The sequence below is a fragment of the Mesoplodon mirus genome (assembly GCF_964341445.2).
Source record: "Mesoplodon mirus genome assembly, chromosome: 8".
Taxonomy (NCBI): Eukaryota; Metazoa; Chordata; class Mammalia; order Artiodactyla; family Ziphiidae; genus Mesoplodon; species Mesoplodon mirus.
In genome coordinates, this window is record NC_138984.1 from 39,301,829 (window position 1) to 39,318,101 (window position 16,273).

Below are 16,273 nucleotides of genomic sequence, written 5' to 3' on the forward strand. Positions count from 1 at the left end.
CCATAATTCTATCAATACTGGGACAGGTAATTACTTTTCCTAAAGTAATGATATTTGAGAAGAAACCATTAAGAAAGCTCTGAGTGTAAGGCCAAATGACCCCTCTGATGAAAACAGAAAACAACTAATTAAAAAATAAAATAGTTCAGAAAAACCCTTGAAATTAATTGCTAAAATATTTTATGTATCCAGTTGGCTATTTGTATTTCCTGATCTCTTAGCCAAGGAGGCTTCCTGATGACTCTACCAGAAATTGACTAGTGTTAAAAATGAATACCTGCAGAATGGCTTGGTGGTCAGCAATGATTCTGGTATTTTCCATTCTAACAGTCTGAAGCATTCTGTTCAGCTCTGAACACTTTCTAGTCAGTTGGTCATTCAAAATCTAAGACAACATATATAGCAAATCACAGATCTCTCCAATAAATAAGTCTTTTTACTTACGTATCATCATTTTTAACAATGGCATAGTATTTCACAATACATGTGAACCTTATTTATTTAACCTAATCCCAATTGATATTTCATTAGATTATAAAATACTTTCAAACATTTGGAGTCATCATCCTAAACAACTGTAAATTAAAAGGGGAAATTTGGTGATACAGTGGAACAACTGAAGCATTTGGCAGTTTACCAATCTTCCATTCTTCATAATTTTGAATGCTGGTCAATTACAGCAAGACATCTACAGAATGGAATTTACAATGTAGATGCATGGCCAATGTTATAGAAATCCATTCTCAAAACTGGATGATGAGCTTTCAGAATTGTTTAGCTGATAACAAAATACCTAAGCTCCTTCATCACCAATTACAGTATTCAAAAAAGCAAAATACAGATCGCTGTGCCATTTCACAAGATTAACCTTCCAAAATAAAACAAAAATCTTTTCTGTAACATACATGTAGTTAGTTTATAATTCTCTTGTCCTTTTGGTATTTTGAAAATTTGTATTCCTGTGGAAAATATTTATCTTAATTCTCAGTTATTTTTGCAAAGTATATTTGGTAAGGATCTTATGTTTTAATGTATAAACTCTTTAAGGATGGGGCAAATAACTCTGAAGGGTTAATAGAAAAAACACTCAAAAAAACAGTAACAAGAAAGGAGAGATAAAGATTATCTGGACAGCATCATAAGTGGGACAGCATCATAAGACAGGAATACATTCATGGGCATCTTAAAGGTATAACCAGATGCACAAACGACTTATCAAGAAATACTTGGGGGTAAGAGGAGAACTCTTGCTCCTTGAAAATAAATAGCTAATTTTCTTTACAGCTAGATTGCTGGGCTCAAATTCCAACTGGGTCACTTACTAGCTATATATATATATATTTTTTTAACTTATTTTTGGCTGCGTTGGGTCTTCATTGTTGCACGCTGGTTTTCTCTAGTTGCGGTGAGCAGGGGCTACTCTTCATTGCAGTGCGTGGGCCTCTCATTGCGGTGGCTTCTCTTGTTGCAGAGCACGGGCTCTAGGCTCGAGGGCTTCAGTAGTTGTGGCATGCAGGCTCAGTAGTTGTGGCTCGCAGGCTCTAGAGAGCAGGCTCAGTAGTTGTGGCGCACGGGCTTAGCTGCTCTGCAGCATGTGGGATCCTCCCGGACCAGGGCTTGAACCCTGTTCCTTGCATTGGCAGGTGGATTCTTAACCACTGTGCCACCAGGGAAGCCCTAGCTATATTATTAAACTTCTCTGTATATCAACTTTCTTATTTTTAAAATGGTAATAATAATAGTTCTAAAGAAGTCCTATTGAGAGGATTACAATTTGTTAGTAACATGAAGTGCTTAGAATTGTGCCATGACTATAGTATGGATTCAGTAAATGTTAACTATCATTTATAGTAAGAGTAGTAGTAGTTACTGTTATCATTATTTTATGAAAGATCACATTTTGTATTTTTTTTTATCATAAAGAGAGCATAACAACACTATGATCCTAACACTGAAATAATCAAATTGTACTAACAAAAAGTTCTTTTAAACGATCAATACTATTTCTTTGGGCCCTATGAGAAATAACTTGGTTGCTTGCATATGTGGTGACTCCTCTCCATATACATGCATATACAGAAAACAACAGCTGAATTTGGGAACCACCATCCCACATAAAATGATTACACATAACTCCAAAATCAGCAAGTATTTATTAGGTTCCTACTGTGCTTTGACATAGAAGATACAAAGAAAGCATAAGATAGCCCTTGGCATTGAACTGCTTAGGGTTTCATTGGGGGAAATAAAAGGTATACATTTAGTGAGTAAATTAGAAAGCAAACAAGGCAAAGTTTAAACTAGTGCATGGTTTAGCAGTATATCTCAAATACCTACGTATCACAGGAATTTAGAGGGTGAAATGGGAAATGTAGTTAATTTGATGATGTTTCACAAATGAAGTAAATCTTATGGAAATAAAAATTTTGGATGATGGCAATGGTATGAATTCATGTAACCAGGATTAATCTTGGTTCTTGGTTCTTTAACTGAACAAAATTAACATCTAAACACTAGAGAAACAGGAAGATTTACCTGTGCTTTTTCTGAGGCTTCATGAAGGCATATTATTTCAGACCTCAAATATGCATTTTCTTCATGTTCCTTATTGAAAGACATCTGTATATTCTACAGGAAAAAAAAAGAATTTCTCTTTTTCTACATGTAAGAGCTATTACATGTATCTCTATCAAAATACCTGTTCTGTATTGTGGCTAGTACCAATTCAAGTTCTAATATACATAGATGAGTGTCTTATAAAGGATTTTTTAAAATCTTGATATATCCAACTCCCAAACTTCTCTTAATTTATAAATTATTTATCAAAACTATTTATTAAAAATATTCTCATACTGGGACTCCAATTAGAAAGAATTTGCCTAAAAACAAACCTTGTTATTTACCTAGTATCCTTACGTCAAAAAAATTCTACTATGATGAAATATTTTTAGTTTATGTTACATACACATTTCTTCCTATTAGCAGTATGAGCTTATTATTTCAAAGAAACACATGCAAGGATCTTTTAAAATTATTAGTAGGGGAAGAGATTTTCATCAAGGAATACCTGAGGGTGGAGCAGAAGAAAGCACCTTTGTTCTGTGAAAAAAAATGTTCTCTTTGAGATGAGGGAAAGGTGATGGGGATGTGAGTTTTGGGCTGGGTTTTACCTAATAGGTACTTAGTCAAATGGGGAAGAACAAAGTCTAAGTCCTCTTCCTTCAGAGAGAGAACCACTTTTCTAGCTTTCCAAAAGAAGCATCTCAAGAAAAGTTAACATCATATAACATCTACACCATGAGACTGATTTAGAAATGTCTTGATATAAAAGTAGTAACATTTATTCTATTTTTTATTTTTTATTGTGGTAAAATACACATAACAAAATTTATCATTTTAACCATTTTTAAGTCTTTTTAATGAAATGTCTTTTTTACTGAAGTATAGTTGATTTACAAGATTGTGTTAGTTTCAGGTGTACAGCACAGTGATTCAGTTATATATAATAATAATAATATTAATATTATATACAAATATACATTATATTATTATATAATTACATATAACAATATGTATTCTTTTTCAGATTCTTTTCCCCTGTAGGGGAAAGGGGTGGGGAAGGATAAATTAGGAGGTTGGGATTAACATATACACACTACTGTATATAAAATAGATAACCAGCAAGGGCCTACTGTATAGCACTATACTCATTTTAACTATTTCTAAGAGTACAGTTCACTTAAAACTATTTTTAAGTGTTAAGTGTTAAATTCAGTGGTAGTAAGTACATACATTCATGTTGTTGATAAACCATCACCAAAAATAGTTAATATTTCTTACATTTCATAGAAAAAGCTTCACAGAAATTCATTTGCAATAGGTATAAAATGCAAATAAGTCTCATTAGTTTTGTCAACTCACCTTTTTTCAAACTATAATAACCTGCATGAAATGATTTATTTCCTAATACCCAGTTGACAACAGTTCTGGATATACCCTCATTTACACTGAAACTTTTTTTAATAAAGATTTTAGGAGAATCAGAAGGACTGTAAACCAACATGAGTGAGGAAATACTATTTAGTGAAGAGATGAAAGAAAACCTCTGTACTCAAAACCTCAAAACCTACCTTATTTTCTTCAACCAACTTGGAAATGAGGTCATCTCTAGAAACTAAAAACAAAAAAAGTCCACATAACTATGATGATAATAACTTACAAGTACATCGAAATCACATGGTATTTTCCCTGAGAAACTTTGATTAAAAAAAAAAATTTGTTTTAGTCTGTATTTTGCAGAAATAAGGAGACCGCAAGTATTTCTATCATATTTTTATAGACTGGAAACTAAATCCTGAAATTATCAAGAAACTAGTCCACAGTCACGTACAATGGTAAATGAGGTCACATTTTACTCAGTGCACAGATGATAATGAGTCCGAGGGATTTCAAGACAGAGAGGCACACAATCAAAAAGATCAAAAAGCCTTTTGTTAGATTACCCTGACAAAGGCTCAATAAAGACAGGGAGATCAGTTTAGTAGCTGTTGCAGTAATCCAAGTGTAAAACAATGAGAGCTGGCTGAGGTAATGATGCAGAAGGAAAAGACTTGTGAAAAGCAAGCAGGGAGAATTATCAGGACTTGGTGACTGACTGGTGGGGTAAAGGCAATAGATGAGTCAAGGAAAATACCTAGTGTACAGACCTGGACAGTGGGGGTGGTTGGTGGATTCTAACAGGGAATTCAGGGCAAGGAGCAGGTTTGGGGGATATAATGAGTAAAAATGACTGCAAGACTTAAGCTTTCATCATGTGTTTTGAGGTATCTGCAAAGCATCTAAATATAGATGATTAGTTGGCAGTAAGATACCATCTGAAGCTCAGGAGGATGATTTGGTGTAGGAAAAAAAAAAGATTTGAAACCACTCAGAGTATGTATATACAGTGAAAATAAAACCAAAGGCAGAAATAGGAGAACAGTTTGGCACTGTATACTAGTAGCCAAGAGATATAAACTTTTCTGAGGTTAATGTTTGGCTTCATAGAAAATTCATAAGGATCTATTAGTTTTGTTTCACTTAAAAATTCTAAAGCCAGAAAATTATAAAACACATAAAAACTCATTTTATTTATGATATACTCAGAAAAACTGTACTTCTTGAAAATGAGTCCAAGACTCATTTTAAATAAATTCTAATTTAACATATGTGAAGGATCAAAAAGATAAACTACATGATCTATTTTGAAAATTCCACTAATCAAAGAAAGACTAAAAGGGGAATGTTTATCCTACTTTGGAGAACAATTTAATCACTTTAATTAATTTGTGTGTAATACACAAACATATACACACATATATACATATAATGTTTATTGCTAATAAATAAACAATTATTAATAAGTACATTTTAAAATTCATTGAAGCAAGTATCTAAAGGCATTCCTTTTATTAATATAGTTAGAATAACTATTTGTACCTTAAAGTAATAAAATTGCATGCATGTAAAGCATCTATTATTCAATATGAAGCATATAGCTGGTATTCAGACAGGCTTCCTTTTTTTATGTTAATTTGAATTACTGTTATCCTAATCTCAATGTTTTTAATGGTCTTCCATATATTCTTACAAAATTCAAAAAGCATTAATCCTTTAAGAAAGTAACATTTTTAAAAAATCACTTAATCAGAAGGACAACTAATATAATAGAAAGATCTGTGTTTAGTCCCAGCTATTCTATTTACTGTGGGTCCTTCATTATAGATCTTTTCATCCTTTTGTAGAATGGGGTATATTTTCTTATCTTTCTCACTAGTTTGCTGTAAGGCTCAAATGGGATAATGTGGTAGTACAATAAAATGTAACATGTATTTTTGTAGGCATGCAGTCACAGGAAGACAGAAAACTATTTAGGGACATTATCAGTGAGAACTTCACAGAATAATTCATTACTCAACAACTATATGGAAAAAGAATACTTTCTGCTAAAAGCAGTAAGTAAAAGCATTGAATGGGTTACCCTTTATGGTTTCTTTTTTCTAATTTTCATTCCCCTTTTGGTATTCCCTGTCCTCATGACAGCCACAGAGCAGGGAGGCCACAGTGGCAAGAACACTGGGTTTGCAGTTAGAAGATCCAGGTTGAGGCCTCACTTCACCATTTACTCATTTTGTAACTTTAGGAATTACAGATAGTTTTGTGTATGACATGAGATAATGTATGTGAAAGCCCTGTGTAAACCATGAAGTGTTATTCATGCGTAAAGCACTGCACTGGAGCTCTGTGTGATCTCTATAGTGAGATCTACCTGAAAACTGCTGTTACAATTATATATTAACAAACAGTCGTCTGATAAGGGCTGTTGGGTTGGAAGAAGCATGTCTCTGAGCAACCTGGGATCAAGTCTAGACACTTCCATTTCCTAGCTCTGTCACCTTTTAGGACTCTTTTTTAAAACAGATGTTTTTTCCTCCTCAAACGAGTAGTTAATCTAACCTCTCTCTATGGTACCTTACAACTATCCATTTCTACAAATACAAGTTGACCAAAACAGGTCGATAACCTGAAGAATGGAGAGTCTGACATGATAAATCGTTAGAATCAGTAGGATAGCAAGGATTAATGACCTCATTTCCTTATTAGCATTCTATTATCCAATATTCAATCTAGATTTATAGAACCCAAATGTTCCCAAGTCCACAGTTAAATAAACCTGAAAAAAATCCACATAAGTTGACAATTAAGAGGGTCAAATTCTATTTTATTACCAACATTCTCTGTCTTTCTCAGTGCCACAGATAAAAAGGAAATCAGCAACTTTTTACATTCAGGTCTGTGGGAAATACCAGTAACACTGGCCACTTCGAGAATTTGGAATCTTAAGAGTTTTCGCATGAAATCTCAAAAAACTAACAAAAGTGTAATTTCTAGCATCTGTTTTCATACCTAGATCAGACTTGAGCTGTGAGGTGGCGGTCTCCAACTCTCCTTTCTGTTGTCGCTCCTGTGCCACTAGTTCTCGGGTGGTCTGAAAACAGCAACGCAGTTTTGCTGCAAAATTTGCACCTGAAATCGTATAAGAAAAACTCCTTTTCTGTAAGGTAAAGATTTCTACTAAGCTAACTTATAGCACAGGTATAAGGTAGATTTTTCTGATCTTAATGTTCCTGGAGGAAGAAGCGGTGTTTATGTGTTACAGTTAAAAGATCTCAACAGAGTGCAGTGTCTTACAGCAGTGCTGTCCAGGAGAACTTTCTGTGCACTCTTCAACAGCACTCAAAATGTGGCCAGAGTGAATGAGGAACTGAATCGTTAATTTTGTTTAATTTTAACAAAATTAATTTTCATTTAAATAGCCACATGTGGCTAGTGCCTACTATAATGGCAGTATAAAGTATAGCAATAAAGGATCATTTGCAAATTCTTTAAGTAGAATCCTCTTTATTCTACTTAAGGACATTGTAGAAGGACAGCACTCATTAAAATAATAAAAATTATGTAATCTAATAATAGGTATTATGATTTGAAACTACTAATTGCCTTGGTACTTAGAATTTAAAATATTCTAAATTACATATAGATATTTCAAATAACAACTTTGATGAAAGCAAAAACATTATGCTAAAATAAATAATGAGACTTGAAAACAGCAGTGTAAACACATTCCTGATTATTTGACTTATTCCTTGCTTCAAATGTCAGCTCAGTTTAAATCTTTCTTTTCTATGCACATCATATACAATACATATAACATGAGACTAGGTCAGTGCCTTCCAAAATCAATTCTTGTAACAGAGATTATATGGTGTAGAGGGAAGGATTCCCTCCCAGGAACTAAGAGTTCACTTCTGTAAAGCCCGAGACAAAATAACCTCTCTGTCCTTAGCTCCCTTATTCATAAATTAAGAGCGCTGGACTAAATGGCATCAGAGTCTTTTCTTATTTTGCACTAAAATTTTTAAAATTGTAGTAAGAATGTTAATAGAGGAATACTAAAGAAAAGAATTTAATAAATCTAGAGGAAATAAGCAAAACTATAGGTTTGTAGGTAAAACATTAGCTTTTCCCTTTTGGTTTCACTTTCCCAACATAAACAAGGAGAGAAAATCTCTCTACCTGTTTCCGTTCCACCTCCACTGTTGATCCCATTTCTTGAATTTTGAGTAGCATGGCTGGTCCAGATTTCTCAAGAGATTCCCTTAGGTGCTTCTCTTGAGACAGTTGTCTCCTTAGCTATAGAGCAACACTGCAGTTAGGCAAGACCAAGGGAACTTCACAGCAGTTTAACAAAGATCAAAGTCACCATGAAAAGTTTACCAGACACGCCATCTCACCCCCATTCTTTGTTCAATTATGACTACTCAGAAACATGCTTTTGTTTCTCCCTAACGGATAACCTTCTAGGAAATGCCTCTGCAAATTTGTTACCCTCATCTTCCTACTGTGTAAGTCTGTTTTCCAAACTGTGGGTCAAGACGCATTAGTAAGTTGCAAGAAGCACTTGAAAAAGGGGGGAGAAAAAAATAGAAAGAAAATATCAGAGCACATAGCAAGTAGTAAGGAAGGGTAAGTACTGCTTCATGAAATGTTTGTGTATATGCATGTATGTATGGTGTTGTACTGTAAAATATGTCTTACAATGTATTGCTGTCAAAAGAAGTTTGAAAAACACTAATATGTCTTAGTATATGTATTTTCTGTATTTCTCTATTTTCTAACTTTATTTTTAACTCTTTATTTTCCTGTATTTTGATTTCTTCACCTATATATATATATATATATATATATATATATATATACATACATATTATCCCATAGTATTACAAACATGCCTCTGAAAGCTGTTTCAATTATGTACTGGAATTTTTTTTTTCATGTATTGGAACTTAAAGATCAAAACAAATAATGAAGTAGTTGTTAAGCAGCAGACAAAAACAACACTCAAAAATTTGGGTACACTGACCTTATCTCCATCAATAAATGACTATAAAATGAGTCAGATAAAGATACAAAGAAGGTTAAGAGTCTCCTTTATCATGAAGTAAAATAATCCTTTCTAATTTAAATGGGAACTGAAAAATGCTGTTCCTTTTATGAAGTGACGATAAATTGAAAGAATTTCCTTTTTAATTTATTTACTTACTTATTTATTTTTGGCTGCGTTGGGTCTTCGTTGCTGCACGTGGGCTTTTCCTAGTTGCGGTGAGTGGGGTCTATTCTTCGTTGTGGTGCACGGGTTTCCTGTTGTGGTGGCTTCTCTTGTTGTGGAGCACAGGCTCTAGGTGAGTGGGCTTCAGTAGTTGTGGCGCACGGGCTTAGTTGCTCCGCAGCATGTGGGATCTTCTCAGACCAGGGCTTGAACCCATGACCCCTGCATTGGCAGGTGGATTCTTAACCACTGCGCCACAAGGGAAGTTCCAGAAATTCTATTTTTAAACCCCAGTAAACATGACGTAAGAGTACACTTTATAACTCTTCTCTACATTGTACATATGCACTTTATATGTGTTTTCTTGAAGGATGATATATTTAACAATTTAAGAAGTTTTTAAAAAGTGAAATGAGATGAAAAATATGTTGACATGAAATAGTTACAAGATAGCCCGTTTTGGAAATGTTCTATGATTTTCTTAACCATACACCTAATACTGAACATTTGGATATTTCCAGTGTTTTGTTATTCTAAATACTGTTCTGCTGAACATGCTTGTGAATAAATCTTTCATTGAATTTCTGATTATTTCCTTGGGATAAATCCTACAAAAGGAATCACTAGGTTAAAGGTATAAACATTTTTTAGAATTTTGATACATTTTGTAATTCTCCTTCCAATTTTATCTTATCAGTAGTATTTGAATAAATCTCATCAGCACTACAGATTATCATTTTCTTAAATCTTTGCTAATAAATGAAAAACAACACCTTAATATTTTTGCATTTCTTTGGTTCCTAGTGAGATTAAACATTTTCTAATATGGCTATTAGTTCTTTATATATTTTCTGAACTGTTCTTATCCTTTGCCCTCTGTTTTTTTAAGTCATTTAAGTTCTTTAAAAGGGACGATTATTAACTGTCTAGTTTTGTTATTTTTGTTATTTTATTAGTTTTGCTTTTTTTATACATATATAAGATTTTAATTTTTATATGGTCAAATTTATCGAGCTTTTTATAATCCTGTTCCTTCTTTTCAAGCTTAGAAATTCCTTCCTTATCCAATAATCAGTTAAATATTAATATTAGAATCTTATTTAAGAATGAGTTATAGTTTCTGTTTTGGGCTATATTTTTCAGGTTTTATTTTAGTATCAGATTATAATCACTTTATAATTTAGAGTAGCATAATATACTTTTCTAAGCTCTACATCGAATTATATAGTATAATTTGCTCAAGATATAATTTAAGTGCCTTATAAAGGGAATCTTTATTTGATAATTATACTACTATGATATTCATCCCTAAAGCATTATGAAGGGCTATCAGTTAATCTATTTCATGTTCATCAGAACCAGATTTCATATATATATATGTATTTCTTATCTCTTAGAAAGATATATACTGCATTTACTTTACCTTTGTATAGTCCTTTGTTATGGGCTGAACTGCATCCCTCTGAAATCCATATGTTGAAGCCCTAAACCCCAGTATCTCAAAATATGACTGTGTTTGGAGATAGAGCCTTTAAAGAGTTGTTTAAGTTCTGAGGCCACTGGGGTGGGCCCTAATCCAACATGACTGTTGTCCTTATAAGAGGAAATTTGTACGCAAAGAGACACCAGGGATGTGTACACAGAGAAAAGACCATGTGAGGACACAGAAAAAAAGGCAGCCATCTGCAAGCCAAGGAGAAAGGACTCAGGAAAAAACCAAACCTGCTGATGATATCTTGATTTTGAACTTTTCACCTCCAGAATGGTGAGACATAAATTTCTGTTGTTAAAGCCACCAGTCTGTGGTACTTTGTTATGGCAGCCCCAGCAGACTAATACATCCTTCCTGCCTCACATACCCTCAAAATGTCCCTATTTGACTAGCACAGTCCTTCTTCAGGTCCTTGACAAGTTCAATGAAAATTCAACATTTTACTACAGCACCAAGAATTAAGACTTCCCCAATAAAAAAATAATGTTAAGTGGCAATCCAAAGGATAGTCTTTTCAACAAATGGTGCTGGAACAACTAGACATACACATACACAAACTCACCCAAAGAATCTAGATACAGACCTCACACCTTTCACAAAAAATAATTCAAAACCTAAATGTAAAATGCAAAGCTATAAAACTTCTAAAAGATAACATAGAAAAATCTAGGTGACCTTGGGTTTGGCAATGATATTTTATTAATAGATATAATACCAAAAGTACAATCCATGAAAAAAAATGGGTAAGTTGTACTTCATTAAAATTAAAAGCGTCTGGGGCTTCCCTGGTGGCGCAGTGGTTGAGAGTCCGCCTGCCGATGCAGGGGACACAGGTTCATGCCCCGGTCCGGGAAGATCCCACATGCCGCGGAGCGGCTGGGCCCGTGAGCCATGGCCGCTGAGCCTGCGCATCCAGAGCCTGTGCTCCACAACGGGAGAGGCCCTAACAGTGAGAGGCCCACGTACCGCAAAAAAAAAAAAAAAAAAAATTAAAAGCGTCTGCTCTGCAAAAGACACTGTTAAGAGAATGAAAAGATAAGCTAAAGATTGGGAGAAAATATTTGTAAAACACATACTGGATAAAGGATTGGTATCCAAAATATAAAAAGAACTCTAAAAACTCAACAATAAGAAAAAAAACCCAGCTGCAAAGTGGGCAAATGATCTAAGATACCTCACCAAAGAAGATAGACAGATGGCAAATAAGCATATAAAAAGATGCTCAATATCATGTCTGTAGAAAACTGCAAATTAAAACAAGATACTATACATATGCCTATAAAATTGGCAAAAATTCAAAACACTGACAACACAAAATGCTGGTGAGGATGTGGAACAACAGGAACTCTCATTCACTGCTGGTGGGAACACAACATGGCATAGCCACTGCAACAGGTTGGCAATTTCTTAGAAAGCTAAACATAAGCTTATCATATGATAAGTATGAATCGTACTCCTAGGTATTTATCCAAAGGAGTTGAAAACTTATGTCCATACAAAAAACTGCATATGAATGCTTACAGCAGCTTTATTCATAACTGCCAAACTTGGAAGCAACTAAGATGTCCTTCAGTAGGTGAATGGATAAACTACGGTACATCCAGACAATGGATTATTGTTCACTGATAAAAAGAAAGGAGCTATCAAACCATGAAAAGACATGGCGGATTAAATGCATATGCTAAGCGAAAGAAGCCAGTCCAAAAAGGCTACATGCTGTATGATTCCAACTAGAGAGACAGTGAAAAGATCAGTGGTTGCCAGGGGCTTGGGGAAAGACAGGGGTCGGGGAGGGAGGCGCGGGGTGATGTGTATGTAGAGCACAGGGCATTTTTAGGGCAGTGAAGCGATTCTGTATACTGTGATGACCAAAAAGTAAAACTTAATCTAAACTGTGAATTTAGTAATCATGTATCAAAACTGGTTCATCACAGACTAATACAGAATGTGAATAACAGAGGAGGCTCTGGGGGTGGGGAGAAAGGATATATGGGAACTCTGTTTCTGTACAATTTTTCTAAAAACTTAAAACTGCTCTAAAAAGAATCTATTAAAATAGCCAAAATATTTTTTTAAAGCATGAAACAATATACTCCAACTAACAATGAACAATCATGCTTTTATAAGTAACTATTGGCAAAAAAAAATACTCTACATGAGAGAATGTCCCAGATAGCTACACTTACCACCCTAAACACACTGAAATTCATAATTTTTAAAATAGTATATCTATTTCTGTTTTGTATAACAGAATATTTTAAATATAACTTGATCCTTTGATTTGGACTAATGTCAACTATTATTCTGTCAGGGAATATTGAGGTTTTTAGGCCACTGTCAAGGTGTATTGAATTGGTAATTCTTCTGACTCTTCCACTGCTTTCAGCTGCAAATTTTTAGTCCAACAACTTTTAGCAGCCACCTACTCCATAATTCCAATCTGTTATCTACTTAAATTTAGACTGAAATGAAAGTTTTAAGGTAAAATTAGATGAGCAGACTTATTAAAAGCTTTTTATTTTAAACACAGCTTTAGTGTAAAAGGTCTTTTTATGTCCACTTAACTCTAGTATATGGGCAACTGCATGAGTTTCACGGTAACTGTTTCCCTCCCGGCTCAGAGAGCATTTATTTTTTATTTCTGGTTTTGTGGCAGTATTGAGGTGAAAGGAAGTCTTAATGTCACATACGGGCAGGTATAACTTCATGTGGCATATTTTTTAAATCTTCCTAATAAACAGCCACATATTTTCTTCTTCAATGGTTTCTTTTCATTCTATCCACTACCTTGACTTCCCCCTCTGCAATTCCAACGCCCCCTTCACCTTCCAGCTTCCTTTTTATCTTACCTCCTGAATTTTAAGGTTCATTTTACGTTTTGTGGTCTTCAGTTCCTCTTCAATAATGGCTGCATTCTTCTAAAAATAGAAGGAGAAAAGGTTCTAAATAATCTGAAATGACAGGAAGAAACTGTCTATGGTATATCACAGTTCAAATCTAGACTTTTTTGGGGCAACCTATAAATGCTATTCTGAATACAGTTATAAACACTTCTTATTATGAGTCTAAAGTAATTATTACAATGAGATATTTAAAGTTATTTTATTACTTTCATTCATGACTTCTATCATTTTCCCTTTCAGATAATTAAAAAATGATTAGTCACATGTACCTCCTATGTAAAATTCAATAATCAGAGGAAAACCTGGTAATTGCTAGACATTTTTCTTACAGGGTATAGTCCTATTTTTTTAAGTACTCCATTTTTTCTAGCCTCAAATATTATCTATGCTTAGGAGTTGAGGATGAAAAACACAGCTTTCACTATTCATTCTCTCTTTTTTTTTTTTTTTGGATTCTGTGTTGTTTATTACCATCCAAATACATGAAGTTCTGATGAAATAAAATCATAAGGTACAGATAAAAACAGGCCATGAAAGCCCAGAGTCGTTTTAGGGCCAAACTGCAGACCACCCAATAGTTCACATTTTAGGAATTTGAAATGCCTAAAAATAGATAAGGTGGTTTCTGAAAAAGAGAGAGAGAGAAGAAAAGAAGAAAGAAAAAAAGAAAAAAAAGGAGAGGAAAAGGAGGGAGGGAGGAGACAAGACAAGAAACCATTCAGGAAATGTTAGCTCCCAAGAACGCCCGACTTAGAAAGAAGGGACAAACGCATAAAAAATGCATAAACTTTGCGCAGGTTAATGCAATAGTAAACAGTAGAATACATAGGCCTCATAATAGTTTTGTAATGGCATACATATAATGTCTCTAGCACTTTTGAAAACTATGCAGATACTAATTAAGGATGATTCTAGGTAAAAATACATATTTCTTTAAAGGGGCGGGGTGGGAGGAGGGGAAGTATGGTCTCAGGGCGGATCCCCACAGACACAAAGATGAAACTATGTTTTTTGGTAATTCTAGTGGATATGGCAGCAAAAATTTGTCGTAAGGATGTTGGCTGGTTTTAAGAGGGTTATTTTCAAATATAACCATACAGCTCTATTTGTAAAAAAATCTTTGTGAAAAGTTAATTTTATTAACCCTGAAAAATGCCTATATTGACATCTCTTTCTAAGATAAACTAAAAGTAGCAGAGTTGTGAACAGGTAAGGGCTATATGCTTTAAAGCAAATGTGAACCCTCTTTGGGTTCCTCTCACACAAAGGATACAGAGTCTTAAATACAATAAACTTCCTTAAAAATTTGCCACCTAACGATTGTTTACATCATAGAAAAATAGCATTTTTGTAAAAAGAAAGTTACTTTGTTAAAATGGTCTATTTTAAACCAGCAATTATTTTTCATATAAAGAATTTCTAAACATCCATACAGGAAATAAAAATAGATAATACTGAGTGCAAAGCAGACAACATCATGTTTGCAAACGATCAAAGTATCTCATTGCCAGATAAATAACATTTTCACTATTCATTCTCTTTTATATTATTATTAATGGCACTACAATCTAAGATGTAAAAACTCAAAGCTGTCCTTGCCTTCTTCTCTACCTTCAGCCCCTATCCAATACCACATTCTAACATATCTTTCCTCTCAAAATGCCACAACCGTAGTTCAGACCTAATAAGGTCTGTGTCTCAAATAAGGCAATGGATTCCTAATGGGTTTTCCTATCTCCAATCTCTTCTCCTATAATTGATACTCTACACTACTGCTAGATTAGTTTTCTTGTTTTCATTATGTCACTTTCTTATCAAAAATTTAATCACTCCCCATAGGATCAAGCCCAACTACTTAATTATTCTTGATTTTGAGATCCTCTATGACGTTATCCCTTGCCAATTTCCAACTTATTTTACACAAACAAATCCTCACTCCTGTCCAGCTAGTTTATGCATTGCCTCCTAACTGCACCCAAGGGAAAGATCTAGGTTCAAATCTGAGTTACAGGAAGAAAACAGGCAAGTGTGATCTCAGAGAGGTGACTTCTCTCTGAGCCCCAGTACACTTATCATTAAAATAGAGACAATAGGGTTTCCCTGGTGGCGCAGTGGTTGAGAGTCCGCCTGCCGATGCAGGGGACACGGGTTCATGCCCCGGTCCGGGAAGATCCCACATGCCGCGGAGTGGATGGGCCCGTGAGCCATGGCCGCTGAGCCTGCGTGTCTGGAGCCTGCTCTGCGACGGGAGAGGCTGCAACAGTGAGAGGCCCGTGTACCGCAAAAAAAAAAAAAAAGACAACAATATCCTACATCTTGAGGTTTTGCAGAGATTAAACAAAACATGTTTTAAATAAAATAACATCTGTTACACTGCCTGGCCTGTGGAGGGAAAACAAAATCATTCGTTTTTTTTCCCCTAGTCTTATTTTTTGCTGCCTCTGTGTGTGGTCTTTTAAATGTCCTCACTTCACTGCTTTGCCTTCTAAGGGCTCATCTCAAGTCCCGTCTTCTCCTTGAAGCCTAGCCTAATCTATTCTAGACAGGACATGCGTACCTTCTCAAACCCACCTGCATACAGAACACTTAGTTGGCAATATCTGCTTATTGTCCTACACTGTCCTTTAATATTTCTTATACCCTTCTTTTCTCTCTTTAGTTTCTCCTGCTGTGCCTTGTTCTCCCAGCTAGCATACAAGCTCTCGAAGAGCACAGACTCCCTCATATCTC

At 34.6% G+C, this 16,273-nt stretch overlaps 1 protein-coding gene across 1 annotated transcript in view; it reads right to left on the reverse strand.

Annotated features, from left to right (window-relative positions):
• The window catches only part of CCDC150 (coiled-coil domain containing 150), a 92,238-nt gene that overhangs the window by 66,311 nt on the left and 9,654 nt on the right, over positions 1-16,273 (reverse strand). Inside the window, 7 exon segments of the mRNA XM_082631344.1 lie at positions 278-385; positions 2,536-2,628; positions 4,131-4,174; positions 6,946-7,030; positions 7,033-7,065; positions 8,116-8,232; positions 13,490-13,558. Of these exon segments, the coding sequence (XP_082487470.1) occupies positions 278-385; positions 2,536-2,628; positions 4,131-4,174; positions 6,946-7,030; positions 7,033-7,065; positions 8,116-8,232; positions 13,490-13,558 (549 nt within the window).